Below are 27,917 nucleotides of genomic sequence, written 5' to 3'. Positions count from 1 at the left end.
TTTTTCATTGGGTCGACTTTTTTACTGCTTTTTTTAAAACCGTATTTCTTGAATGAAAGAATGTATGTGGCAAACTATCGAACAACACAGAAACACAAAGACATATACATCTCTTTATAGATTCTAAAAATCTGGGAACAATTCCGAGGCAATATGTTCAATAAATGGAACCAACAAAAACTTCGGACAATTTATAATTGATTGAATGAATTAAGCCTACATCAACAAGAAAAATATGTGTTTATTAAAAGGAGAAACTATAAAGATAACAGACATATCTTTTATCATAATTTGTTTGAGGCAGTCCTGTCGTTGGTCAGTTTTAACCTAAAATAAAGAACAATAAGAAGATAACTGATCAATTCTACAATACAGTGTGTTTTTATATAATTTTTCGTCATCAAACTTGATGAAACTTCGAAATTATCGCTATTAAATATAATGCAACTTCGACAATGTCACTGTGAAACATAACGACACTTTGGTATTGTGGCAAGTTATTCAATGGAACTTTGATAATGGAGCTAGTTATATATAAAGAAACTTAATGTAATAACGTTGCTATATAATGACACATTATGAAGCTAATATCATAATGTCGGTTGTAAATGTACTCAACATAGAAACTAGGATCAACATTTTGTCTGCAAGTCTCATCAGAGACCCCGAATCAAAGCAATTTAACAGGTCAATAGTTATCAAAGGTAACTAGGTACGACGTTGAAGAGTTTAAATATTGAGGATACAAAATTCCTCAAGGATTTGCCAAATACAGGTAATGTAACCTATTTCTGATTATTTTAGTATCCTTAGTATTTTGAAAAAGTTATGCAAACAGTTATATTTCAATGTAATGATTATGAACATATCAACAATAAGTCATGTCAACACAGAAGTTCTGGCTACTGGGCTGGTGAAACCATTGGGGAGAAGACCTCCAATATTAGTGGCATCGACCCAGTGGTTGTGTAAAAATCATCATAGATACCAGAAATAAAATGTTGTTCGCAAGATAGATAAAATACCATTTTCTTTGACTGTAAGTGAAGTAATGTTTTAAAACAACATTTAATTATATCTTAAATATTTGCATCGAAATTACTGTGGACACTGAAAATATAATATCTTCTAGAATTCACGTGTGAAATTTTTTTTTCTATTCAATTTCGTGTTTGGATTTTAAAATGTCACATCCTCGATCAATTCAGACAAAATATTTGATTTTAATTATAAGTGTTTTGACCTCATCTGTGAAGTTACATAGATTAAATCAACATAAAGCAACGACTTGATATTATTTAAACCTTAGGTCAATGAATTTTTATGTTAATAATTGTTGAAAATGAAGAGTGACCAATTATAACTTCCCTCACAGTATTTTGTACTTAGACTGATTCAGGAGCATTGAGGCGCTGGATTTAAGCTTCTTTGAAAGCTTAATAATTTGTTACACATACGATTATATATTTTTTTTATTGATGATGGTCTGTTAATAACCTTCTCGCCAATTACTTACTTCATAATGTCTCACCAATATCTATTTCCATTTATTAAAATCAATCTTTGGAATAAATCGTTCGTCATTACAGTTTCTCCTAAAACAAATGCAATACGTAAGCATAAACTGCAAACAAACACTAACATCGTTGTGGGATAGGTTAATCAAATTGATATTTTAGTAATAACATTTTGATAAATATGTAGTCTCTCCAGAAATCTTAAGATCTGATCTTAATTTTACGTGAATGATACATTTGCCCGCTAAGCAGATGGTTGACGGTTTCTGTTAAGATTTTCACAGCTAATCGGACACGGACGATTTATAGTCACTTTGAAAAACTGTATTTTGATTTGATATGATTTTTTTTTTGCTTTAACGCCACAATTAAGCACCGCTTTTTTGATATTTCGTGGCGGCCAGTTTTTATTGGTAGAAGAAGCTGTAGTGCCCTGAGAAAACCTCAGACTTTTGATAGGAAATGAAAAACTGTATAGCACTTTGTCTATAGTCGAAGACAATAGGTTGAAATTTACAAGGTCGATTTATTTTCTTGTGTGTTTGGAGTTGACATTGACGTATTATCTATATTCTTTTTGTATTCATCATCACTAAAAAGAAATATATCAAATATAAGAATATATGTTAAAAGAAACTCATGAATATAATTGCATATTGCCTACAATTCTTGAGCCGGAGTACCTGAGATCACTCCCGTTTTTATTGAGGTTTGTGTTGCCCAGTCTTTTAGTTTTTTATCTTGTGTTTTGTATACTATTGTTTGGCTTTTGGTCGTTTTTCGTTTTTTGCTATGACAGTTCGTTTCAGACTTATGGGATTGGTTATCTCTTTGGAAGCTTTCGCCTCTCGTCTATTACAAGAATAGTTTTACCTTCTGCTTGGTCTTCTAAGCGCGAGTGTTTGTAGTTCGGTCAGTCCGTCTGTGTTTGCACAAAGCACAGTCGCCAACGTTACTTTTCTTATCTCTTGAAGTTGCTCTACAACATATCATTATTGAAAGTCAAAGGCATCTTTAAAAAATGGAATAAAACGATATTGATTAAACAACATGAACGTGGCTATTATTTTAGACTTAAATAATAAGTTTATAGTTCTTACCGCTAATCAAATCATGAATCCTAGACACAAAAAGAATAAGAGATGACAATTCAAAATAATTTCTTTTTCACTTTATTTTTATGAATTTATGATTCTGACGGAATGATTCTTAGGACCACATTTTAATTTACTCTTGTTCATTGATATGTTGCATAAAGACCTGTTTTGTTGATCGTAGGCAAACTTGCGACTCATTTCACAATTGTTTTACTAGAAAATACTCGTAAGTCATGAACATTTCAGTATAACTTACGATCAATTTAACCGTAGTCGGAAGTTTTTTTGTGATCGCTGGTTAATACCTGAAATAGGTGACTTGCATATTACATATTAAGATAAATAAAGATAAACTGATAGCATGGACTATCACATTTAAACGTGAAATAGTAGATGATTTAATTGATTTTCCACAGTAATATGCAACATGCCACATAAAATAAACAGAGTAAAGCAACAATAGAGTCGAACGGAACAACATACTTACAGGAAACATCCAAAAACTAAAGCTTTTGACAATGAGGACACCATTGAAAACTCAATACAACATCAGATGTTCCTGGAATGGTATAAGCATGTCGTAGAAAAATCTGCCCAAACTGATTTATTTGAATTGTTTATTGTTTAACTACTTTGATGGGTTTATCAAGATTCAAATGCAACATAACAGAAAATTTTGGAGAATTGTATCGATTTTACTAAAATTGCAATCAGCAAGGTGTAGTTGAAATATAACTTCAACAATAACTTGAACTTCAATACAAACCTTCCCTAAATCCCTCTGGATGTGGTCGCTCGTACCAAAATCTATCGCCGAGCTTCAGTTGCTGAAATTGTTTGCCAAGAATACAAGCAAATGTTGGACCCAGGTTAGATTGGTCTCCAGCAGAAGTTTTCATTCGTCTTTCTAATATGCCTCCAACATAGAGGTCAATATCATGAACACTCCTATAAATTCAATGAATAATAAAATATTATCATGGAAAACGAATTTTGTATATTTTGTTAGTGCTGCTAGTAATAATTTAAAGTAATTTATTTTTTGTATAATTCCACCTTATGTAATAATGCTGTATTTTGATTGGATGAGAAACATGGTATTTTTCACCAATTTCTATATATTGAGATTTTCTTTTCTCTGCCGGGGTATTTGCCATTAGGGAATTCCATGTACCGGGGTATTTGCTAGCAAATACCATGGCAGATGGGAAATGCCCTAACAAATACCATGGCAGATGGGGAATACCATGTCTAAAAATAACTCAATGAATTATTTCTATTCTAATATGGCAAATTCATGGTCATTCTAAATATATGGTTCCAGATGAAATATTTAGGATAAAAACCATCATTATTGAATTTGGAGCGAATGACGTAAAAATTCCGGGAATGACGTCATAAATAAAACTCAACGGAAACGAATTGTCAACCGGTCACAGAAAACTGGAATCCACTTGTATTACGCTTCACTAAAACTGATGAACAAAGTGAAGTAGTCAGCCGAGAACCAGCTTATTATCATAAAAAGGGAGAAATATATACAGTCAGTGACTGTACATAAAAAAATGATAAGAAATGATTATACCATCAATGCAATTTGACTGCGCAAAGAGCACAGCTACAGTGTATACAAAAATTATACATACAAGTCGAAATTTCATATGATACCTGATTACAATAAACTTTCTGAGGTGGAACATTCGGTGGAATTAAACAAATATATCATGCTTACAAGGGGTATTTGCCAAAAATACCGGTTTCGAGGTAATCAAATTTCCCTCGCCTAACGGCTCTGGAAATTTGTACCTCTCAACCGGTATTTTTGGCAAATACCCCTTGTAAGCATGATATATTTGTATAAAATATCATTTTCATTTGTCACGTACTTATGTGTCATCAAATTACATATACCTACTTGTACAGCTTGCGCAATTTCCCTCTGTTCAGTAAGTCTGGAGGTGAGTCCCAATCATCATCTGACGAAGGAACAGAAAGATCACAGAACTCCCGCCATGCTGTATACGATGGTAATCCATTATCACGTCCTCGTTGTATGTTTAAACTTGTCAAATCCAACCGGCCATTAAATAAATGATTTCTAATGGCACCTTCGAATTCCCTGGAAAGAAAGTTCAAGTGATTTGATCCTTGACGTTGAAGTTGTCTAGTAAACATGATAGTGTTATGATATATATTAATGTATTCATACATAGAGAAATAACTCTCCCTTCATACTTAATATCTAGTATATAAACAAAATTTAAAAGGAGTAAGTCCACAGAAAAAAAAACGTTATCAAAAACGAAACGGTTAAAAAAACTGCCGTATTCCTAAATTAGGTACATGCTTGTTTCAAGAAAAAGATGGTTTGAAATCACGTATATCGCGGTCACATCCATTGCAATAAAACTTAAAACGACGTCATTAATTATTGTTGTTTGATGTCTGTTAATTTGCCTTAATTCTCAACTGTTTCGTCATTGGGTTTGTGCTCTTGAGATTTGCTAATTGTTTACACCGTACGTAAACATTTAGTTGCTATTTTCTATTATAATTTGGTCTCTTCAAATTGTTGATAGTTGTTTTAATTGGCAATCACATCACACTCTATCATTTCCACATCAAACAGTTCTTACATATTTGTTTTTTCGTTCATTTTTTTTCCATAAATTAGGCCGTTAATTTTCTCGTTTGAATAGCTTTACATTTGTCATTTTGGGGCTTTTTATATATGCCTATTCGGTAAGGGCTTTGCTCATTGTTGAAGGCATTAAGGTGACCTATAGTTATTAATTTCTGTGTAATTTGGTCTCTAGTGAAGAGTTGTCTAATTTGCTATCAAACCACATTTTATATTTTTATACATTTATCAATTATTCCCTATTAATGAAATATTGTATAATGATTGTACTTGATTTTTAAAGATCAAGAGCTTCGGTCAATTCTTATATCAATACATGTTACTAGGTTCGAAATAAGGAACAAACTAATTGCTATTTGTTTTTATCTTTTTCATTGAAAACAAAGAAACAATTATCGCAATATGATAATTTACCTGTATGAGGCTCTAGTTGGAAGGGTTGTCATATATCTAACCAAATCTAATATCATAGATCCTGCTTTGTTTACCTATAAGTATGGATTTTTTAGAGTGGACTGCATTTCTGTTACAGATGACGTGGTATTGTAGTCTTTGGACAAGTATGCCATTTCATGTGGAATCTAACAATAATTGATAACTGTATATAGGAATCATAGAAGTCTTAAAAAAAATACAGGGATACGTAAATTGAATGTTTGATTTGGGAAAGAACCGGTTGAAGTTCAATGGAATCTGTGAGAGTTATCATGTTGCGTCAATTTATTGTTCCTTTGCGCCAATGTTACATCTGCGGAAATACAATTTCCAGATTTCATCCATGAATTCGCCTTAATTACAGAAATCATTTGAACCAATATAAAATATTCATATGTCTGTATTAATTAAAAACTATTGAATGATTGGTGTTTGCATTACGCCGCATCAGCACAGCAAGGCTAGTATGATATCGCGGCGAGCACCTTTTCAATTATAGTTATCTAGATACGAAAAAGAATAGAGAAAATGTTTTAAAATCCCATGAAAGAGGGACAACGATACCGGATAGACAGTCAAAATCATAATAAAAAAAAAACTGACAACGCCATGGCTAAAAATGAAAAAACAAACAGACAAACAAAAGTACACATGACACAACATAGAAAACTAAAGAGTAAACAACACGAACCCCACCAAAAACTAGGGGTGATTTCAGATGCTCCGGAAGGGTAAGCAGATCCTGCTCCACATGTGAAACCCGTCGTGTTGCTTATGTAATTACAAATCCGGTAATAGTCTAAATCGGTAGGTCACATTCATGAAAGGGAAGGGGATTGAAGTTACGACGTAAGGAACATATCCTATATCATTTGTGAAACGGTTACTCCATAACGGTCAACCAACTCGTGATGGCGTCCGTAAAATTTACGAATGGATGATTTCAACTTCACCATTTGGAACTATTGGTTTAACAGCTTCCTTTTGAGCAGCAACCCTCTATCAAGAAAATCATGATAGAAAATGCAAGCACGGTAATATTGTATCAATTGGGATATATATACCCCGTATGCAGGTGCTGCTGCAATGTTGCTTCTTAGAAATCGAAAGTTCACAATTGGAAAGCTGAAATTATCTCTTTTGTCGTAAAGTTTTGTTTTCAACCGACCCTCATTGTCAATTTCTAGATGTAAGTCAAGATATGAGGCCGACTTAACTGTATCTGTAGTATCCTTTATCTCTAGTTCGATGGGATAGATGAGTTTCACATAGTAATTAAATTTGGAATTATTTAGTGGGAAAAACAACCGAAATATACGAATATGGTGGATTTGTAAATGCCGAATCTGTACAAAATATTCACATTTTAAACCCATCTCGTCATACAATATATAAATTGTTAAATAAAATGAACTTTAACCTGTGTATGACCGACGCGTAGCGCCGCTGTTGCCACCCCAACTCTCGTTCCAGGATTGATATTCTTGTTGTAGTCTGTTGAGTACCCTTTAGATAATAGACGTAAGCCATACTTATCGAGAATTTCGTCACTAAACAGATCTAGAAAATCTTGAAAGAAAATGCAAGCACGGGAATATCGTATCAATTGGGATATATATACCCCGTATGCAGGTGCTGCTGGAATGTTGCTACTTAGAAATGGAAAGTTCACAATTGGAAAGCTGAAATCATCCCTTTTGTCGTAAAGTTTTGTTTTCAACCGACCCTCATTGTCAATTTCTAGATGTAAGTCAATTATGAGGCCGACTTAACTGTATATGTAGTATCCTTTATCTCTAGTTCGATGGTATAGATGCAATCCACATAGTCACCAAATTTTGAATTATTTAGTGAAAGAACATCATCTATATAGCGGAAAGTAGAGTTAAAGGATATCGCTAATTTCTTATCTTTCTTCCTAAGAAGTTCCTGCATGAAGTCAGCCTCATAATAATAAAGAAACAAGTCGGCACAATTTGTTCCCATTGGAATGCCGACAGCCTGTTGAAACACACGTCCTCCGAACGTAACAAATATGTCAATCAAGAAATTAGGCATCTTGATAATATCAGTTTCAGAGATTTTTTGTTTGAATCAGAGTGATCCTTTACAAAGTAGGATTTATCCCTCCCTAAGACAAGATACTTGTGTCAACGTTGGCCATTCTTTTTAATGAAACATAGCAATACCAACTCTTTCAATTTGTCTTTTAGTTTGGAATGTGGAATACTTGTGTAAAGAGTAGAAAAGTCAAATGTTTTAATACTGTCACAAGATGAAAGAGAGTTAGATTATATGTACTCTAAAAGATCTTTGGAATTTTTAAGTATCCACATCTGATTCACGCCACCTCTAGAATAGACAGTTTCACAATAATTTTGAAACCCGTCTTCTTTGATTTGGTAGAACTTTTATCTAAACATACAGTTCACTTTAAGTCACTGTTGAAATTGTGATCCAAATTTGGACAATGATCAGTCCAATAAGTCTTCCTTTATGTCACCCTTTGCAAGATAATTATACAGATTGATGTGCTTTCCCTATTGTTCTCTTGCATCATGAATTAAATAAATATAACAATTTACTAACATCTCTTTACCTACGACATAATTGGTATTATTCAATTCCTTTCTTGATTTTCGTCTTTTGTGCTAAGTCTGAATGCAAAGTAATACTTTTTTTGGCAGTTATGCGGTTAATGTTGAATGAAATGTTTTCACAACTGAAATCAACTTTAAGTCTACCCATTATGAAATGACAGTATTCTTTATTCCAGAATACACAATACAAAAGAAATACGATAACCCAAGCCTATAAATGTAATGTGTTGATTACGACTGTCCCCTTGTGGTACAAAGGGAAACTCAAAAATATGCAGATTGAATTTTAATATAAGCTATTAACCTCTGAAAATTTAGTTATTCAATATCTTATTTCGAGGTAAATAATGGTTTTAGTGATTAATATTACACTTTGTATCATCACATTTAAAGTCAAGATGCCGATCCCTTTTGACTTTTAAATACAAAAAGGGTCATTATGTACAATTTTTTCATTGGGTCGACTTTTTTACTGCTTTTTTTAAAACCGTATTTCTTGAATGAAAGAATGTATGTGGCAAACTATCGAACAACACAGAAACACAAAGCCATATACATCTCTTTATAGATTCTAAAAATCTGGGAACAATTCCGAGGCAATATGTTCAATAAATGGAACCAACAAAAACTTCGGACAATTTATAATTGATTGAATGAATTAAGCCTACATCAACAAGAAAAATATGTGTTTATTAAAAGGAGAAACTATAAAGATAACAGACATATCTTTTATCATAATTTGTTTGAGGCAGTCCTGTCGTTGGTCAGTTTTAACCTAAAATAAAGAACAATAAGAAGATAACTGATCAATTCTACAATACAGTGTGTTTTTATATAATTTTTCGTCATCAAACTTGATGAAACTTCGAAATTATCGCTATTAAATATAATGCAACTTCGACAATGTCACTGTGAAACATAACGACACTTTGGTATTGTGGCAAGTTATTCAATGGAACTTTGATAATGGAGCTAGTTATATATAAAGAAACTTAATGTAATAACGTTGCTATATAATGACACATTATGAAGCTAATATCATAATGTCGGTTGTAAATGTACTCAACATAGAAACTAGGATCAAAATTTTGTCTGCAAGTCTCATCAGAGACCCCGAATCAAAGCAATTTAACAGGTCAATAGTTATCAAAGGTAACTAGGTACGACGTTGAAGAGTTTAAATATTGAGGATACAAAATTCCTCAAGGATTTGCCAAATACAGGTAATGTAACCTATTTCTGATTATTTTAGTATCCTTAGTATTTTGAAAAAGTTATGCAAACAGTTATATTTCAATGTAATGATTATGAACATATCAACAATAAGTCATGTCAACACAGAAGTTCTGGCTACTGGGCTGGTGAAACCATTGGGGAGAAGACCTCCAATATTAGTGGCATCGACCCAGTGGTTGTGTAAAAATCATCATAGATACCAGAAATAAAATGTTGTTCGCAAGATAGATAAAATACCATTTTCTTTGACTGTAAGTGAAGTAATGTTTTAAAACAACATTTAATTATATCTTAAATATTTGCATCGAAATTACTGTGGACACTGAAAATATAATATCTTCTAGAATTCACGTGTGAAATTTTATTTTCTATTCAATTTCGTGTTTGGATTTTAAAATGTCACATCCTCGATCAATTCAGACAAAATATTTGATTTTAATTATAAGTGTTTTGACCTCATCTGTGAAGTTACATAGATTAAATCAACATAAAGCAACGACTTGATATTATTTAAACCTTAGGTCAATGAATTTTTATGTTAATAATTGTTGAAAATGAAGAGTGACCAATTATAACTTCCCTCACAGTATTTTGTACTTAGACTGATTCAGGAGCATTTGATTTAAGCTTCTTTGAAAGCTTAATAATTTGTACGATTATATATTTTTTATTGATGATGGTCTGTTAATAACCTTCTCGCCAATTACTTACTTCATAATGTCTCACCAATATCTATTTCCATTTATTAAAATCAATCTTTGGAATAAATCGTTCGTCATTACAGTTTCTCCTAAAACAAATGCAATACGTAAGCATAAACTGCAAACAAACACTAACATCGTTGTGGGATAGGTTAATCAAATTGATATTTTAGTAATAACATTTTGATAAATATGTAGTCTCTCCAGAAATCTTAAGATCTGATCTTAATTTTACGTGAATGATACATTTGCCCGCTAAGCAGATGGTTGACGGTTTCTGTTAAGATTTTCACAGCTAATCGGACACGGACGATTTATAGTCACTTTGAAAAACTGTATTTTGATTTGATATGATTTTGTTTTTGCTTTAACGCCACAATTAAGCACCGCTTTTTTGCTATTTCGTGGCGGCCAGTTTTTATTGGTAGAAGAAGCTGTAGTGCCCTGTGAAAACCTCAGACTTTTGATAGGAAATGAAAAACTGTATAGCACTTTGTCTATAGTCGAAGACAATAGGTTGAAATTTACAAGGTCGATTTATTTTCTTGTGTGTTTGGAGTTGACATTGACGTATTATCTATATTCTTTTTGTATTCATCATCACTAAAAAGAAATATATCAAATATAAGAATATATGTTAAAAGAAACTCATGAATATAATTGCATATTGCCTACAATTCTTGAGCCGGAGTACCTGAGATCACTCCCGTTTTTATTGAGGTTTGTGTTGCCCAGTCTTTTAGTTTTTTATCTTGTGTTTTGTATACTATTGTTTGGCTTTTGGTCGTTTTTCGTTTTTTGCTATGACAGTTCGTTTCAGACTTATGGGATTGGTTATCTCTTTGGAAGCTTTCGCCTCTCGTCTATTACAAGAATAGTTTTACCTTCTGCTTGGTCTTCTAAGCGCGAGTGTTTGTAGTTCGGTCAGTCCGTCTGTGTTTGCACAAAGCACAGTCGCCAACGTTACTTTTCTTATCTCTTGAAGTTGCTCTACAACATATCATTATTGAAAGTCAAAGGCATCTTTAAAAAATGGAATAAAACGATATTGATTAAACAACATGAACGTGGCTATTATTTTAGACTTAAATAATAAGTTTATAGTTCTTACCGCTAATCAAATCATGAATCCTAGACACAAAAAGAATAAGAGATGACAATTCAAAATAATTTCTTTTTCACTTTATTTTTATGAATTTATGATTCTGACGGAATGATTCTTAGGACCACATTTTAAACTGATAGCATGGACTATCACATTTAAACGTGAAATAGTAGATGATTTAATTGATTTTCCACAGTAATATGCAACATGCCACATAAAATAAACAGAGTAAAGCAACAATAGAGTCGAACGGAACAACATACTTACAGGAAACAGCCAAAAACTAAAGCTTTTGACAATGAGGACACCATTGAAAACTCAATACAATATCAGATGTTCCTGGAATGGTATAAGCATGTCGTAGAAAAATCTGTCCAAACTGATTTATTTGAATTGTTTATTGTTTAACTACTTTGATGGGTTTATCAAGATTCAAATGCAACATAACAGAAAATTTTGGAGAATTGTATCGATTTTACTAAAATTGCAATCAGCAAGGTGTAGTTGAAATATAACTTCAACAATAACTTGAACTTCAATACAAACCTTCCCTAAATCCCTCTGGATGTGGTCGTTCGTACCAAAATCTATCGCCGAGCTTCAGTTGCTGAAATTGTTTGCCAAGAATACAAGCAAATGTTGGACCCAGGTAAGATTGGTCTCCAGCAGAAGTTTTCATTCGTCTTTCTAATATGCCTCCAACATAGAGGTCAATATCATGAACACTCCTATAAATTCAATGAATAATAAAATATCATCATTGAAAACGAATTTTGTATATTTTGTTAGTGCTGCTAGTAATAATTTAAAGTAATTTATTTTTTGCAAAATATCATTTTCATTTGTCACGTACTTATGTGTCATCAAATTTCTTTTTTTCTTTAACATATACCTACTTGTACAGCTTGCGCAATTTCCCTCTGTTTAGTAAGTCTGTAGGTGAGTCCCAATCATCATCTGACGAAGGAACAGAAAGATCACAGAACTCCCGCCATGCTGTATACGATGGTAATCCATTATCACGTCCTCGTTGTATGTTTAAACTTGTCAAATCCAACCGGCCATTAAATAAATGATTTCTAATGGCACCTTCGAATTCCCTGGAAAGAAAGTTCAAGTGATTTGATCCTTGACGTTGAATTTGTCTAGTAAACATGATAGTGTTATGATACATGTATATATTCATATTTATATATTCAGACATAGAGAAATAACTCTCCCTTCATACTTAATATCTAGTATATAAACAAAATTTAAAAGGGGTAAGTCCACTGAAAAAAATCGTTATCAAACACGAAACGGTTAAAAAAAACTGCCATATTCCTAAATTAGGTACACGCTTGTTTAAAGAAAACTAGAATACACCCGCGAAATCGCGGGCATATACAGCTTGTAAACTGTTGTAGGATGATTTTTTGTAAAAGATATTATAACTGGAGAATTTCATATAAGGTATCAAAAGACCTCTCCCTTTTTTTCCAAAGTCCGTTATGTGTTTCTTTCTGTTAAATTCAATTATTTTTTGTGTTTCTGGCCCTATACCACAATTATTCTTCCCCTTTGCTACAATACATTTTTTAGTAAAAGTCAAATTAAATTAAAAATTTGTACCGCTTCAAACATGAAATAAATGAAACTGCTTATAGACCATTATTATTCTAATAAAATGTGCTTCTAGGACAATCCATCAGTGCTTTTCATATTGAAAGCCCTATTAACATGCCAATGGTAGGATTTGAATCTCGTATAAATGACTACGGCTCATTTGAGGGGTGGTCTGAGGGGCCCTGATACCGAAATCCCGGGCTTAAAAACATGAAATCCCGAGGTTCGTATTTTAACGAAATTCATATCCCGACATCCCGAAATTAAAAAAAATATTCTCGCATCCCGTAAAGATCAATCGCGAAATCCCGAGCTTAAAAACACCCGATCCCGACGTCCCGAATAAGTCCCGCCTCCCTCTAATCTCTATCCTACTTTCATTTTGGCCAAATCACTACTTTCACTTTCAGCAATAATTTTTATGCCCCATTTATGGAAATTATGTTTTCTAGTCTGTTCGTCCGTTCGTTCGTTTGTCCGTCCTTCTGTCCGGCTTCAGGCTAAAGTTTTCACTTTCAACAATAAATGTGTATGCCCCATTTATGGGAATTATGTTTTCTAGTCTGTTTGTCCGTTCGTTCGTTCGTCCGTCTTTCCCGCTTCAGGTTAAAGTTTTTGTCGAGGTAGTTTTTGATGAAGTTGAAGTCCAACCAAACTCGAAACTTAGTAAATATGTTCCCTATGATATGATATTTCTAATTTTAATGCCAAATTAGAGATTTTACCCCATTTCACGGTCAACTAAACATAGTAAATGATATTGCTGATTTGGCATCCGTATACTATGGACACATTCTTTTTTCCACATGTTTTACTTATTTCAATATATATATGCAACTGGTATGACCCCTTAGATAGTAAATATACCAGAAAAAGGTAGACAGAATACAGCGAGTCTCTGTATATCATAGTAGTATAATCGTAGTTTACAGGTTGATAAACGCGAACACATAATTGACTCTAAAGAGGTATAATAGTTGTGGTTCTTGCGATCTAAAAACCATGATATGGAGAACGCTCTGATTGGCTTATTTATTTTTCATTTTTGTAATCTATCATACGATTGGTTGTTCTTGTGCATGTTTAAAACCGGAAGTCTTATCTATGACTAAAAGTCAGTCTGATAACGGAAACAATATCCGGATACCTATTTTGTCGTTTTTCTCCCAAAATAACTCAATCTGAATAATCATAAGAATGCATGACAAATGCGACTATGCATGTTACCTAAAGAACACAGAGGCATGATGATTAATTTATTGTGGAAGGAAGAGAAGCGACACACAAAATGAGGTCTTCTCGTTTAATAGTATAGATGGTTTAAAATCATAAGTATATCGCGGTCACAGACATTGCAATAAAACTTAAAACGACGTCATTGATTATTGTTGTTTGATGTCTGTTAATTTGCCTTAATTCTCAACTGTTTCATCATTGGGTTTGTGCTCTGAATGCAATTTTATATTTTGTCTTGTTGAGGCTTTTTTATTTTTATGGCGCTTTATATACCGTATGATATTTGCTAATTGTTTAGGCCGTACGTAAACATTTAGTTGCTTTTTTCTATTATAATTTGGTCTCTTCAAATTATTGATAGTTGTTTTAATTGGCAATCACATCACACTCTATCATTTCCACATGGAACAGTTCTTACATATTTGTTTTTTCGTTCATTTTTTGTCCATAAATTAGGCCGTTAATTTTCTCGTTTGAATAGCTTTACATTTGTCATTTTGGGGCTTTTTATATCTGCCTATTCGGTAAGGGCTTTTCTCATTGTTGAAGGCAGTAAGGTGACATATAGTTGTTAATTTCTGTGTAATTTGGTCTCTAGTGAAGAGTTGTCTCATTGGCTATCAAACCACATTTTATATTTTTATACATTTATCTTTTAATTGTTCCCTATTGATGAAATAATGTATAATGATTGTACTTGATTTTTAAAGATCAAGAGCTTCGGTCAAGGCACTCCTATACCAATACATGTACCTAGGTTCGAAATAAGGAACAAACTAATTGCTATTTGTTTTTATCTTTTTCATTGAAAACAAAGAAACAATTATCACAATATGATAATTTACCTGTCTGAGGCTCTTGTTGGAAGGGTTGTCATATATCTAACCAAATCTAATATCCTAGATCCTGCTTTGTTTACCAATAAGTGTGGATTTTTTAGAGTGGACTGCATTTCTGTTACAGATGACGTGGTATTGTAGTCATTGGACAAGTATGCCATTTCATGTGGAATCTAACAATAATTGATAATTGTATATAGAAATCATAGAAGTCTTTAAAAAACCAACACAGGGATACAATGTACGTAAATTGAATGTTTGATTTGGGAAAGAACCGGTTGAAATTCAATGGAATCTGTGAGAGTTATCATGTTGCGTCAATTTATTGTTCCTTTGCGCCAATGTTTCATCTGCGGAAATACAATTTCCAGATTTCATCCATGAATTCGCCTTAATTACAGAAATCATTTGAACCAATATAAAATATTTATATGTCTGTATTAATTAAAAACTATTGAATGATTGGTGTTTGCATTACGCCGCATCAGAACAGCAAGGCTAGTATGATATCGCGGCGAGCACCTTTTCAATTATAGTTATCTAGATACGAACAAGAATTGAGAAAATGTTTTAAAATCCCATGAAAGAGGGACGAACGATACTAGAGAGACAGTCAAACTCATAAATCGAAAAAAAAAAACTGACAACGCCATGGCTAAAAATGAAAAAAAAAACAAACAGACAAACAATAGTACACATGACACAACATAGACAACTTAAGAATAAACAACACGAACCCCACTAGGGGTGATCTCAGGTGCTCCGGAAGGGTAAGCAGATCCTGCTCCACATGTGACACCCGCCGTGTTGCTTATGTAATTACAGATCCGGTAAATAGTCTAATTCGGTAGGTCACATTTATGAAAGGGAAGGGGATTGTAGTTACGACGTAAGGAACATATCCGATATCATTTGTGAAACGGTGATTCCATAACGGTCAACCAACTCGTGATGGCGTCCGTAAAATTTACGAATGGATGATTTCATCTTCACCATTTCGAAATATTGGTTTAACAGCTTCCTTTTGAGCAGCAACCCTCTATCAAGAAAATCATGATAGAAAATACAAGCATGGTAATATCGTATCAATTGGGATATATATACCCCGTATGTAGGTGCTGCTGGAATGTTGCTTCTTAGAAATGGAAAGTTCACAATTGGAAAGCTGAAATTATCTCTTTTGTCGTAAAGTTTTGTTTTCAATCGACCCTCATTGTCAATTTCTAGATGTAAGTCAAGATATGAGGCCGACTTAACTGTATCTGTAGTATCCTTTATCTCTAGTTCGAAGGGATAGATGAGTTTCACATAGTAATTAAATTTTGAATTATTTAGTGGAAAAAAAGAAAAAAAATACGAATATGGTGGATTTGTAAATGCCAAATCTGTACAAAATGTTCAAATTTTAAACCCATTTCGTCATACAATATATAAATTGTTGAATAAAATGACCTTTAACCTGTGTATGACCGAAGCGTAGCGCCGCTGTTGCCACCCCAACTCTCGTTCCAGGATTGATATTCTTGTTGTAGTCTGCTGAGTACCCTTCAGATAATAGACGTAAGCCATACTTATCGAGAATTTCGTCACTAAACAGATCTGAAAACAAAAAAAAGAAATTTGTCCTTCTCAAGATTACAATTTGACCAGCAATGTTCATTCAATGCTCGGACATTGAGTGGTTTCTTCTAACTGGTAATTAAAGCGATCACTTAGCATTTAAATAGCAATTTTGTTAGTGTGATGAATATGTTTGTAGATTGATATATATATTTAGGAATATGTAGGCCTCAATTGGACGAATCATTTTTATTTATTGTAAAATGAGCTTGTTTTGAAAGTCTCATATTTTAGAAACACGTTTTCTTATTCGCTTTTCTTTCCTTCTAATACACGACATGTATATAACAGAGGCTTTTGAGATTATGTTGTAATAATAATGAGTTGTTGAATTAAATAAATATTGCCAGTATGAGAATGAAAGTTTCTAGTTGTTATGCATTCCCCACTTTCAAATCCTTTGATTTGAGCGTTTCTGGTGTTCGAAAAGCACTTCGAACGCACAAACATTATAAAGAGTTATTTCCCTTCATTCTTTTCTATTTTAAACATATATGTACTTGCAAAATATTCATAATTTCTGTTTAATCTTTTCTATGTTAAACATATATGTACTTGCAAAATATTCATAATTTCCGTTTAATCTTTTCTATGTTAAACATACTTTCTAAATATTCATTAAAGGTTATATGTTGTATAATAGCACCAACAATCTTTCTAGCTTCGTTGTATAGCTGATCCCCTGTCCAAGAGGGTTGGACATTTTTCAGCTCACCAACGATGCGGTTATGTTCTCTAACAAAAAGCAAATGAAGATGTCCCAATCCAGGCTGAACATTCACTCTTATATCACCTATACAAATACAATTACATGAAATATGATGATAAAAGATAACAGTTGTATAGACACTTATTGTATAATTGTTGTAAAGACATATTGTATAATTGTCGTAAAGACATATTGTATAGATACGTTACTGGTGTTGACCTCAAGAGGTCTTTTGATTTTTTTCTCTTTGGATTACTGTTTCATTCACGTACATATCCCGGGTTTTTTTCCTTATACATATGTGAACAAACCTTTTTGAATAACGTGTTCACTCTCTATAAGGCCAATTAAAACTAATTGATAGATTTTCATCCCCGCCCGCCCGCCCCTCTGAAATCGTCCCGCCCTAATTTTTTTTTTATTTTTTTTATTTAAAAAAAATTACGATTTCCGGATTGCGTTCATGTCCGTTAGCGGGAAACATCGATAATTTCGTTTCATTCGAAACTTCCTGTTTCAAATTTCGGTTTTCTATTTAGTGTATACTATTCTAACGAAAATGATTAAGTCGACATAATATGAGGCAGCCATTACCTGTAAATGGGGACGAAGTCTGTATGAATTATTTTTTTGTATCTTAAATATTTGTTAGAAAAAAGAAACGGAAATACCGTAACGTTTACGATTTTGGTTCCGTTGTACGGGATTTTATTTGTGACGCTATTTAAGTTATGACGTCATATGCAATGTAAACAAAGAAACGCTATAATCAGGTAACGTTTTTTTCATATCAAGGAATTATTAAAAATGATGGTATTGCGTTCCTTCCTATTTTATACCTGACTGATAAATATATATTTTACTCAACGTTTCATACAAACGAGACCAGAAAAAGGAAGTACATTGTAGATTTCTGCGCAGATGCGGGAATTCAAAACATGACATCAAAAACATTGAACGATTTTGAGTTCATTAGTACAATGAAAATTTCGGAAAAATTTTCCAGATTTTTTTTTTTTTTTTTTTTATCGATGTTTCTTCTGTCATTGGGGACTTCGTCCCAATAATATGAGGCAGGCATAACCTGTGAATGGGGACGAAGTCTGTATGCATTATTTTTTAATTCAATCACGTTGATAAAAGAAACCGAAATACCTACGTAACGTTCCCGATTTTGATTCTGTTGTTATGGAATTAGCTGTGACGTTCTTTAAGTTATGACGTCATATTTGATGTAAACAAAAGAAACGCTTTCATCAGGTAACGTTTTTTATATCAAACAATTATTAAAATTGAATTTGTATTGAGATCCAATCTTATATTTTACTAGACTGATAAATATAATTTTTTTCAAAGTCTCATGCAAACAAGACAGATATCTGCGCAAAAGCGGAGAAAACCGGAACAGGAAGTAGATCTGAAAAAAAAGTTAACGATTTTGAGTTCATTAGTAGAATGAAAAATTCGGGAAATTTTCCCGATTTTTTTTTTTTTTTTTTATTGATTTTTCTACCGTAATTGGGGACTTCGTCCCCATATTATGCTGCTCTATGATGACAATATCATCTACCAAGAATAGAGATTGATAACGAGAAGGGCATGACATATTCGAGTTATGAGTAAAACGCTGTGTCCAAGAACGCAAATTGCGGTATGTCACAAGTGATTAGAAACCCGTACTTTTTTATTTATTTATACAATGACTTTGTGTCAGGAAATTTGGACTGTGAATGATATCCAAAGTGTAAGAATTATGGAACAAATTGGTACAAAAAACCTTACTGGATTCAAGAAATGGACACAAGCACAAACTTGTTAGATTTATGACCATATATTGGAAAAAAAAGTCGACAAACATACGCATTTTATTATAATAGCAAGCCCTTAGATTTACCCATGTCTGTTGTTTTTTGTTGACAAACTGCAAACACCTTCTGTTCCAATACCCTCAATTTAGTCCTTCAACAACAACTTCTTTTTAGTAAAGTTCATGTTTTACATCAAATTATTTTTATTTTTTATTAGTTTTAATTTTATTCTGTACTCATAATACTTGTGTTGCATACAGTTGTACCAATACATTTTCTTAATTTTATGGGGACTGCAAATCATCGCTTAGAAAGCAAAATAAATTTGGTTTAGGTATAGTCCAACTGAAGAGAGCATTTCTCTTTGTTTTTGATGTTTACTATAAATAGGTTTCTAAAACGGCAATTACATGTATAACAGTAGTTGCCAATCAAGAGATATTTATTTTAGAGTTTAAAAATTATTCATGATTCCTTATACGGCATGTATATACATGATATATAAAAAAAATTTAAAACACTTGCTTATACCCCCGCGGTATGAAGAACTCATGACAAGACGGTTTTATATGAAATAAAATTTAAAAAATAAAATCCTACCACCCGCCCCATTTTTTTCAAAAGTTTGGATGAAAATCTACTAATTAATTTTAGTTGGCCTAATCAGTTTTGATAGAAACCTTGGAGACCAGACTCGAAAAATTTGTAGATGCAGAAAAACTTTTTTTACATAATATGTCCGCAAGTAGCACATTTGCGTTCAGTTTTGGACGGTTGGCACTTTTTACTGGACATATTGCTATGTCATCAATAACGGGATAAGCTGGTAATAATGTTTTAACACATGTACCAGGCTACTATCTATAGTTTCTCATGGAAGCGGACTTGGTTCGAGAAATAAAGCAACAATATGATCTCTACAGGAAACCGTTAAAAAAAACTCTCGTAGCCATCATAGCCATGGTATGTGTTCATGTAAATGTTGAAAGTAATGCATGAATTCTTTAATGGTGGTAAACATTCCAATATGTATAAATAAATGAAACGAAGACAGGACAGCTCTTCGATAATATTTTATATCAATACCAGCATTTTGGCAATAGTCATCTACGGGATTACTTCCGGTAAGGGTACAGAAAGCTTCACCAGACGTATCCTCTGGTAACAAGTCTCCACCTGACACAGATTTTACAACCATTTTTCCTACAAAAATATATTCTATTTATTGAGATTAAACTATATATGTTATATTACAAGAGAATTCATTCAAAACTTTGAAAACACGTAATATATAGAAGCTTGAAATAAAAATTAAAAGGGAGTTAAAACGCCAAATAAATTGTACTCGTTAATCGAAAATTAATACAACACTACTCTGAATGAAAGCATGTTCTTAAAATTTACTGGATATGTTATACTAACAATAAAAGAATTCAACCCTATATCTCACAGATAAGTGGAGATAATATCTCCAAATATCCGAGAAAAAGTGTGTAAATCATGTGTATATAGTGTCTTTTTAACGTAATTAGCATTATTGGTTCTTAGGTTGAAAGTTCTCGATTTTTCTTTGATCATAATTCAAATCACTTATCCGAATATTGCAGTTGTACCATGGAGCTTTAAATTATAACATAGATCATCCATTATACTCAAAATGGTATAGTTAAATATAGAGCTTACCACCTATTCCCCTTAGTTGTCTTTCTTCGTCTTCTGAGCTTCCATAGACCATACTCCCATCAATGAAGGATGTTATGGCATTTGTTACTTGGTTTCCAGCTGAAATCGTAAATGAATAATATATGTTTACTGTTGATGCGTGAAGTGAAGGAATAATAAACATACACATTCCTATACTCAATTTGTGATTGAGTTAAGCCTTTCAATTGATATTATATTGTATGGTTTTCTATGTTGTGATGTTATGCTATTGTTTCAGAAAAAGGGAGAAGTTGGTATCATTAAACCGTTTAATCCCGCTGCAAATGTTTGCACCTGTCCTTTTAAAGTCAGGAATAAATCTGATGTACAGAAGTTGTCGTTTGTTTATGTAATTTATACGTGTTTCTCGTTTTTTATATAGATAAGGCAGCAACCATTTGATTTTCTGGGGGGGGGGGGGGCTATGGTTTTTTTTTCTGGACAAATTTTTTTTTTCGCCTGCGGCGAAAAACAATTTTTTTCTTTCAATTTTAGCATAACATATAGTGGCAGCTGAGGGTGAAACAAACAATTTTTTTTTCTCAGAATCAAAAAAAAATTACTTTTTTCTCCAAAAACTGGAAACAAACTTTTTTTTCCAAAAAAAACCATAGCCCCCCCCCCCCCCCCCCCCCCAGAAAATCAAATGGTTGCTGCCTAAGATCGTTGGTTTTCCCGTTTGAATGGTTTAACATTCGTAGTTTTGGGGCCCTTTATAACTTTTTGTTCGGTGTGAGCCAAGGCTCCGTGTTGAAGGCCGTACATTGACCTATAATGGTTTACTTTTATAAATTGTTATTTGGATGGAGAGTTGTCTCATTGGCACTCACACCACATCTTCCTATATCTATTAATTAATATGTTGTTTCATTGTAGTGTGTTCGCGTAGAGTGCGGGTAGTCGTTGGCTGCAACCCTGACCTGGTCATACCAAGGACTTTTAAATTAAGATTTTCTGTCCTCCCCTTAACACATGAATTTAAGGAGAAAGAGCAAGCATGGGTAGGAGTCAGAATATGTGTGCGGGTAAGGTGACTGTTTTCCTGTGAACTGTTACTAAGTGAATTATATAAATGTCAATATCTTATGTTGAATTATGTACCTTTAGCAAATGTTGAGTGAAAACCAAGCAACAGAATATAATCAAAGTCTTACCATTCAATTCTGTGTCCGGTGATGGAGCGGACCTTACAAACTCCATACAACTGATATCTAAATCTTCATCTGGTATCATCTCTATACCCAAACATTCATCCCTATTATAACAATCAATACTTTTAGAAATTATTGTTTATTTACAAGTATTTATAGACACTTCATTTTACCCTAACATCAATTTGTTAACTAACTTTTGAATATTCGGTAATATAACCATTTAAACGACTACATTCAATTTGATTCATACCGGTGTGTAATAATGTTTTGTATATTTATTTTGTATTAAGCAGAATATGTGAACATTTTAACATGTATATATTTAAAAAGTAGAAACTACATGAGAATGGTATTCTACACAAGTATTCATGAGTGAGCCGAAAGACTACAATATATGCATTATTTGTTATGTGTTTGCTCGATCAATTGATAAAAACAAAGTGAAATGGATAATTTTCTCTTTGGATTGTAGAAGATGTGATATCGAGTCAGACGATCTTGTGTCCTCATGACGCTACTGGTACGCATTCAAGGGGGATAATAATTTGAATCCTAATAGTATTTAAAGTCATCAGTAGCTCCAACAGTTTAAAAACCAGCAATGATTATCGGACTATTATTCTGCTTGAACTTTTATGAATATTTCGCCAAATACATGAAAATACCATAAAAACTGTTTAATTACTAATGGAAAAATTACACCGTATATTGATCTTAGGCATTTTTTTCGCATTTGGTTTTGTGTGTATTTTGTATTTTTCTTTTCATTCTTAATGTTTTAACCTCAAAAAGTTTCAATATATTTACAATAGCTAAGAACTGTAAAAAAAAAATAAGTACCATCACTACCATGTAAAGCAAATTCAACAGCCCAACTTTGCAGTATATACGTTTCTCATACAAATGTTTTTATACCTTTTTATTGGTATAGAATCTTGTTCACAACACTGAATGTCTTCTCCATGCTCTTCTGTAACAATATCAGGAAACATCAAATTCATAACATCTAAATACTGTCATTTTGATTCGAGCGATACAATTGAGTCTTTTGTAAACGAAACGCGCGTCTGGCGCAAATACAAAATTTCAATATCTATGTCTGTTATATCAATAACATGAAAACATCAAATTAAAACATCTACATACTGTTTAATGCGTGTTTTCGTTCAAGAGAGAGTCGAGAGTTTATGTTATTTCAAGAACTGATTACTGATAACTACTACAGTTCACATAAACTTAATTTCTGTGTCAATTTGGTCTCTTGTGAAGAGTTGTCTCATTGGCAATCATACCACATCTTCTTTTATTTATATGGTATACAAGAGGATTATCGAAGGTTTATAGCAGAGACGTTACATTAAATATGCATCTGTTTGTTTACAGCTAGATCTAAAAACCAAGTCTACCCCACCATTTTCTTAGGGAATTCCAGAACAAGATCAGATTATGACAGTTCAAGTCGTTTCATTGGTTGATAAAGTCGAGCGCTTGGTTTTGATATGTTTTGTTTGACTTTCCTTTTTTGAATTTACATTGACGTTCGGTATTTGGTTATCAAATTTTTGCAGAAGAAGTTGGGTCTAGTTCATTATCAACAATACTACGTTTTCTGTACTAGTTAGAGAATTAGGGTTCTAATATGTTTAAAGCCACTTGGCTTCCTTTCCGTCCTATTATTCAATGTAATCTCATGCCTGTCAGAACTGTTGTCCCGTTTCGTTTTACTACAAGGTAAAATATTTTGTTTAATGTAGAATTTTATTTAAAAAATTCGGATCAACTGTCAGAATTTCGTACAAATTAACTGTTTTTGTACATTTGTTACCTCAAACATTCATACATATAAATAAATATATATACATTTACCGGCGAATGTAGGTGTAAGAACAATATCATGGTCCAGGAATTGTCCCCAGTTAAGACTCATCAAACTGTTAAAGCCCTCAGGTTTTGATACTTTCTTCCCATTGTTTATTATGAACACACTATTGCTGATTGTTCTTGGACTTGTAAGGGTTGATTTTCCATCCGCACTTATCCGGGGTGTATTAACTACAGTATACAAATATAAGATAGAAAAAATAGACACTGAAATTACCATTTAAATTGTAGTAAATCAATGTGATAATAATGCAAGAATATGGAAAATCTCATTTACATTTCGTAGGATGCCATCACTATTACTTTAAATAATTTAGTGTCTACGACAAAAATAAAAACATAATTGTCATCCTGTTTTACAAACTATACGTCGAGTCCGTTTTTACATTTCATAAATTTTTTTAAAAATCATGCAAACTATTTTAGTCCTGGCTTGGACAGTTTTTATTTGACTTATGATTTCTATTGCAGTTGGAACCTTCCGATGGAAAAACACAAAACGCATCGTCAACTAATAAAAGACTGTTCAGCACGAACCAAACAGCGGTAATCTCATGTGCTTTAGATTTGGATGGGTAAGAAGATCCTTCTCTACATTTAGCTTAATCAATGGTTCTCGACTGTATTACAATTGAGAAGTTTAAACTAGTTATAAAACTAGGTTCAATACACCATTGCCTGTACCAATTCACGAATATGACAGTTGTTATCCATTCGTTTGATGTGTTTGAGCTTTTGATTTAACCATTTGCTTATGAACCTATATTAGTACATGCACTCACCGCCATCGCTGTACACCTCATCTATAAATCTAGGTTGTGTGGTGAATGCTGCACCCCAATTAGGTTTGTCTAGGTTATTACACGTGCCATCAATAGTTCTGTATTCATTTACACTGCTTAGTTTTTGACAGTCGTTTGTTGTTGCGCGTTTTGTACTTCTGAAAAGGTATTCAAATTTAAGTTAAGAAAGTAAAAAGGGAAGGCAACACATCTCTATAATAACCTTTTACGGAACTTTTTCACTATTGCAGGCAAAGTTTATATGCACATTGATACAGATATTCGGTAATATAGTGATATTTGCTATCAAATTTTTTTTTAGTGATTTCGCTATGTTCAATATTCCTTGAACATTATTGCCACCATTTTTATTTTTTTGACATAATTCCTTGCAATGAAAATATTTCTTTCTTCTAATATTTAGTCTGCATTCATTCAACACATGTAAAAACCAAATAGTAATCACGTTACGAAATAAACAATTCATTAAAAATTTGGTGGAATAGCATATGGCATTACATTTCGTTAGTTGCTTATTTGTATCTCATAACATATTCGGGTACTACAATAGACAGATGAATGGTGCATTTACAAGAAGAAACGAAATTGATCAACATTGTAGTATCACTCAAACATAACTGTTGTAATTTTTACTATTTTTAAAAAATCTAACTTATATTTCTCTATGCTTTGTTTATAACAGGCACACATTAACATTTTATAATTATTTGCCATGGAAAAGAAGCTAATAAAGTACACCAACAACCTTTTTCTTCTACTTGAATCAATTGAAGAACCAGCTAAAATACTATCCCAAGCCTCTCGGTAATCTTGATCACCTGACAGCTCTTGCAATGTCTTTCCAGTTCTGAAAATTAATTCCATGAGTTCGACAGAAAATATGCATCATTAAGAAAAATACAGAAATTAATTTGAAGAAATAACATTTCATGTAAAATCCACATTTATACAAAGGAATAGTGAAACTGAAAAACCTGCTGGAATGTAATTTAACACTATTCCAAAATTTTACTACAGCAACTTAAAACAAAACCATTTAGATCGCATTTGTAATTTCCCTTTTCCCCTATTCTCATCCTTCCTAATTAATGCTTTTTATTTAAACAGTTGATAAAGGCCATTGACATGATTGATATACATTATATTTATTTTAGCATGCTTTAAAAAAATATATACTTTAGTCTTCATTAAGTAAACCCTTAAAGAATATATGTGACAGAGATGACCACGGTTATATACCAATGGTCGTAGTCACATATTCGTCCTTTTACCATCAGCAAATTGATTGAATTTAACATGAACAACTTGTAACACGACGGGTGCTTCTGCTAGCTTTTAGGGACTAATGTGGCGCTAGTTTAGTTTGCTATAAATAACTAACGCATCCTACTACTAGGATTCCAATTTTGAAAGCCAGGTGCAAAGTGTTTTTTTGAATGTTTGTCTACCGCCTTTTTACTGGTTATTGGATTGCTCCCTTTAAACCTTTCATTTAACTACAAGCTACTTACAATTTAACCAGAGCTTTTTTAGCACTAAGTAATATAAAACCCTCTTCCTGCTTTTCAATGGACATCTTGCTGATCTTGAAAAGTCTGTTATTTTTCCGTTTTATTTTATTTCTTCTGCCCATACCTATATATAATCAACATGTGGATATGCTTAAAAAGAACCATGATCTTATAATCCGCCAGCATGGAACATTTATAGGTACAGCATAATGTTTATAAAAGAAGTTTCACACATAAATCAAAGTAACAACGCACAAAAAGCACAAGGTGTTCGCAACAAAAATGCTTTTTAAATAATTTTCATTTAGAATTTCAGCACTGGAGTAGAACCTCGTTCTTAAAACAAGATTATTATAGAGAAACCCGTCATCAAACCACAAATGACCAACTGGAATGTTGCAATACCGTACCTGCAACGCTGTTCGCTACAACATGTGTTAAACAATGAAATTGGTGAGATAAACCCAATTACTGTTCTTTAATGTAATCAGAACACAGGTATTGATTAAATTCGTATTCGAAGAACGAAGATGACTCTTTTTAATAAGAATTCGAGGGTAAATGTTATCTCGCTTAAAACTTGTTTAAAACAAAATCTGTATTTGCAAAATCACTGACGAGTATTAGATATCTAATACCTGTATGATCCCAAATCAATTTGATTTAAAAAAAAAAATGATTAAGTATAGCGTTTTAATTGATTATGCAGCCATTCGTCTTTAAATCACAGTTCGTCCAATAATATAACATGGATCAAAATCTTACACCTTAAATTATAGATGACAGTAGCATCAGTTTTTATGGGAAAATATATTGATCAGGCTACATCATTGTATTGAAGCACACAACTGCGGGATTATATCAACCAGCTGTAAACTAAATCGGAAGAGATGTTTAATCAAAAACCGTCAGACATTGTCCGACTATCTAAATTTCGGAAAAAAAACGAGAAGGGAGTACATCAACATATTTTTCAGATATATTCTGACATAGCATAATGTACGAATAGAGCGCGTTATTCGGTTGGTCTTGTAAAATAGGATGTGATTTAACTTGCAATGAGACATCTCTCAACCGACGTAGACGTTAATAACTATAGGTCACCTGCATGCATTACAATTTTGAAGACAAACGTGACTGAAAAAGAGAAAGTGAAGAAATGAAAATAAAAGAAATACATATTGCCTCATCTGCTCAATAATTAATACGGTATGAATGAAAAAAAAATAGAATGGTAGTTTGAAGTCCTGAAAGAAATAAGTTTTGCAAGACTTGTTCCCATTATTTACCAATGTTTCTGTAATACGTTTGCCTTTCTACCATTTTTTCAGATTTCTCCAATCCTTCTTCGAAGGCTAACAGTACTAGGCTCTTAGCTTTTTTCTTCCTCTCTTTGTTGATTATTTCCCTCTCATCTAAAAGTGTTTCCAATTTATACAATGATTCCAACTCCTTCTCCGTCAGTTCCTGTTCATCTTTAGACGTTATGAGATTTCCAGAGGTCTGTTGACAAATTACCGTTATAACAGCAAATCCCAGCACAGCTTGGAGAAATGACATCATGACTACAAAATAATGGGTTGAAATGGATAACGAAATATGTTAATTCAACTGTCAAACAGAAACCAATGGATCTCAGTTTCGGTAATTAAGAACATATCTAAAATTAAATTGTTCTTCGAAAAACTATGTTTTGTTATGATCTAAATAAACTC

The 27,917-nt window shown here is 32.7% G+C and overlaps 2 protein-coding genes across 2 annotated transcripts; both read right to left on the bottom strand.

Annotated features, from left to right (window-relative positions):
- Positions 1-225: 225 nt before the first annotated feature.
- Positions 226-4,744, bottom strand: LOC143062826 (peroxidase-like protein 3). Its single transcript, XM_076234638.1, has 5 exons — positions 4,530-4,744; positions 3,381-3,562; positions 2,391-2,496; positions 1,517-1,595; positions 226-327 (listed from the first exon to the last, which is right to left on the bottom strand). Exons 2-4 carry the CDS (start codon positions 3,511-3,513, stop codon positions 1,538-1,540), a joined length of 297 nt encoding a protein of 98 aa, XP_076090753.1. The 5' UTR covers positions 3,514-3,562; positions 4,530-4,744; the 3' UTR covers positions 226-327; positions 1,517-1,537.
- Positions 4,745-8,963: 4,219 nt separating this feature from the next.
- Positions 8,964-27,785, bottom strand: LOC143062825 (salivary peroxidase/catechol oxidase-like). Its single transcript, XM_076234637.1, has 17 exons — positions 27,492-27,785; positions 26,203-26,326; positions 25,437-25,538; positions 24,671-24,828; positions 23,874-24,059; positions 22,923-22,977; positions 22,008-22,108; positions 20,833-20,931; positions 20,236-20,352; positions 17,237-17,425; positions 16,472-16,611; positions 15,019-15,185; positions 12,229-12,432; positions 11,879-12,060; positions 11,112-11,217; positions 10,238-10,316; positions 8,964-9,065 (listed from the first exon to the last, which is right to left on the bottom strand). The coding sequence occupies exons 1-16, from the start codon at positions 27,763-27,765 to the stop codon at positions 10,259-10,261; spliced, it is 2,262 nt and encodes a 753-aa protein (XP_076090752.1). The 5' UTR covers positions 27,766-27,785; the 3' UTR covers positions 8,964-9,065; positions 10,238-10,258.
- Between the last annotated feature and the right edge of the window lie 132 nt (positions 27,786-27,917).

The sequence above is a fragment of the Mytilus galloprovincialis genome, chromosome 2 (assembly GCF_965363235.1).
Source record: "Mytilus galloprovincialis chromosome 2, xbMytGall1.hap1.1, whole genome shotgun sequence".
Classification (NCBI taxonomy): domain Eukaryota; kingdom Metazoa; phylum Mollusca; class Bivalvia; order Mytilida; family Mytilidae; genus Mytilus; species Mytilus galloprovincialis.
This window is presented reverse-complemented; position numbering and strand designations above follow the sequence as displayed.

What these genes read in the sequence shown, in the direction of transcription:
- LOC143062826 (XM_076234638.1), bottom strand. Translation starts at nt 3,513, where the DNA reads ATGAAAACTTCTGCTGGAGACCAATCTAACCTGGGTCCAACATTTGCT. An exon ending in TCCAGAGGGATTTAGGGAAG is followed by an intron (nt 2,497 to 3,380) that starts GTTTGTATTGAA and finishes GATATGTTGTAG; the next exon opens with AGCAACTTCAAGAGATAAGA. An exon ending in CTTAGAAGACCAAGCAGAAG is followed by an intron (nt 1,596 to 2,390) that starts GTAAAACTATTC and finishes CATTTGTTTTAG; the next exon opens with GAGAAACTGTAATGACGAAC.
- LOC143062825 (XM_076234637.1), bottom strand. Translation starts at nt 27,765, where the DNA reads ATGATGTCATTTCTCCAAGCTGTGCTGGGATTTGCTGTTATAACGGTA. An exon ending in GATTCTATACCAATAAAAAG is followed by an intron (nt 22,109 to 22,922) that starts GTATAAAAACAT and finishes TTGTTATAATAG; the next exon opens with GGATGAATGTTTGGGTATAG. An exon ending in ACCGGACACAGAATTGAATG is followed by an intron (nt 20,932 to 22,007) that starts GTAAGACTTTGA and finishes TTACGATTTCAG; the next exon opens with CTGGAAACCAAGTAACAAAT.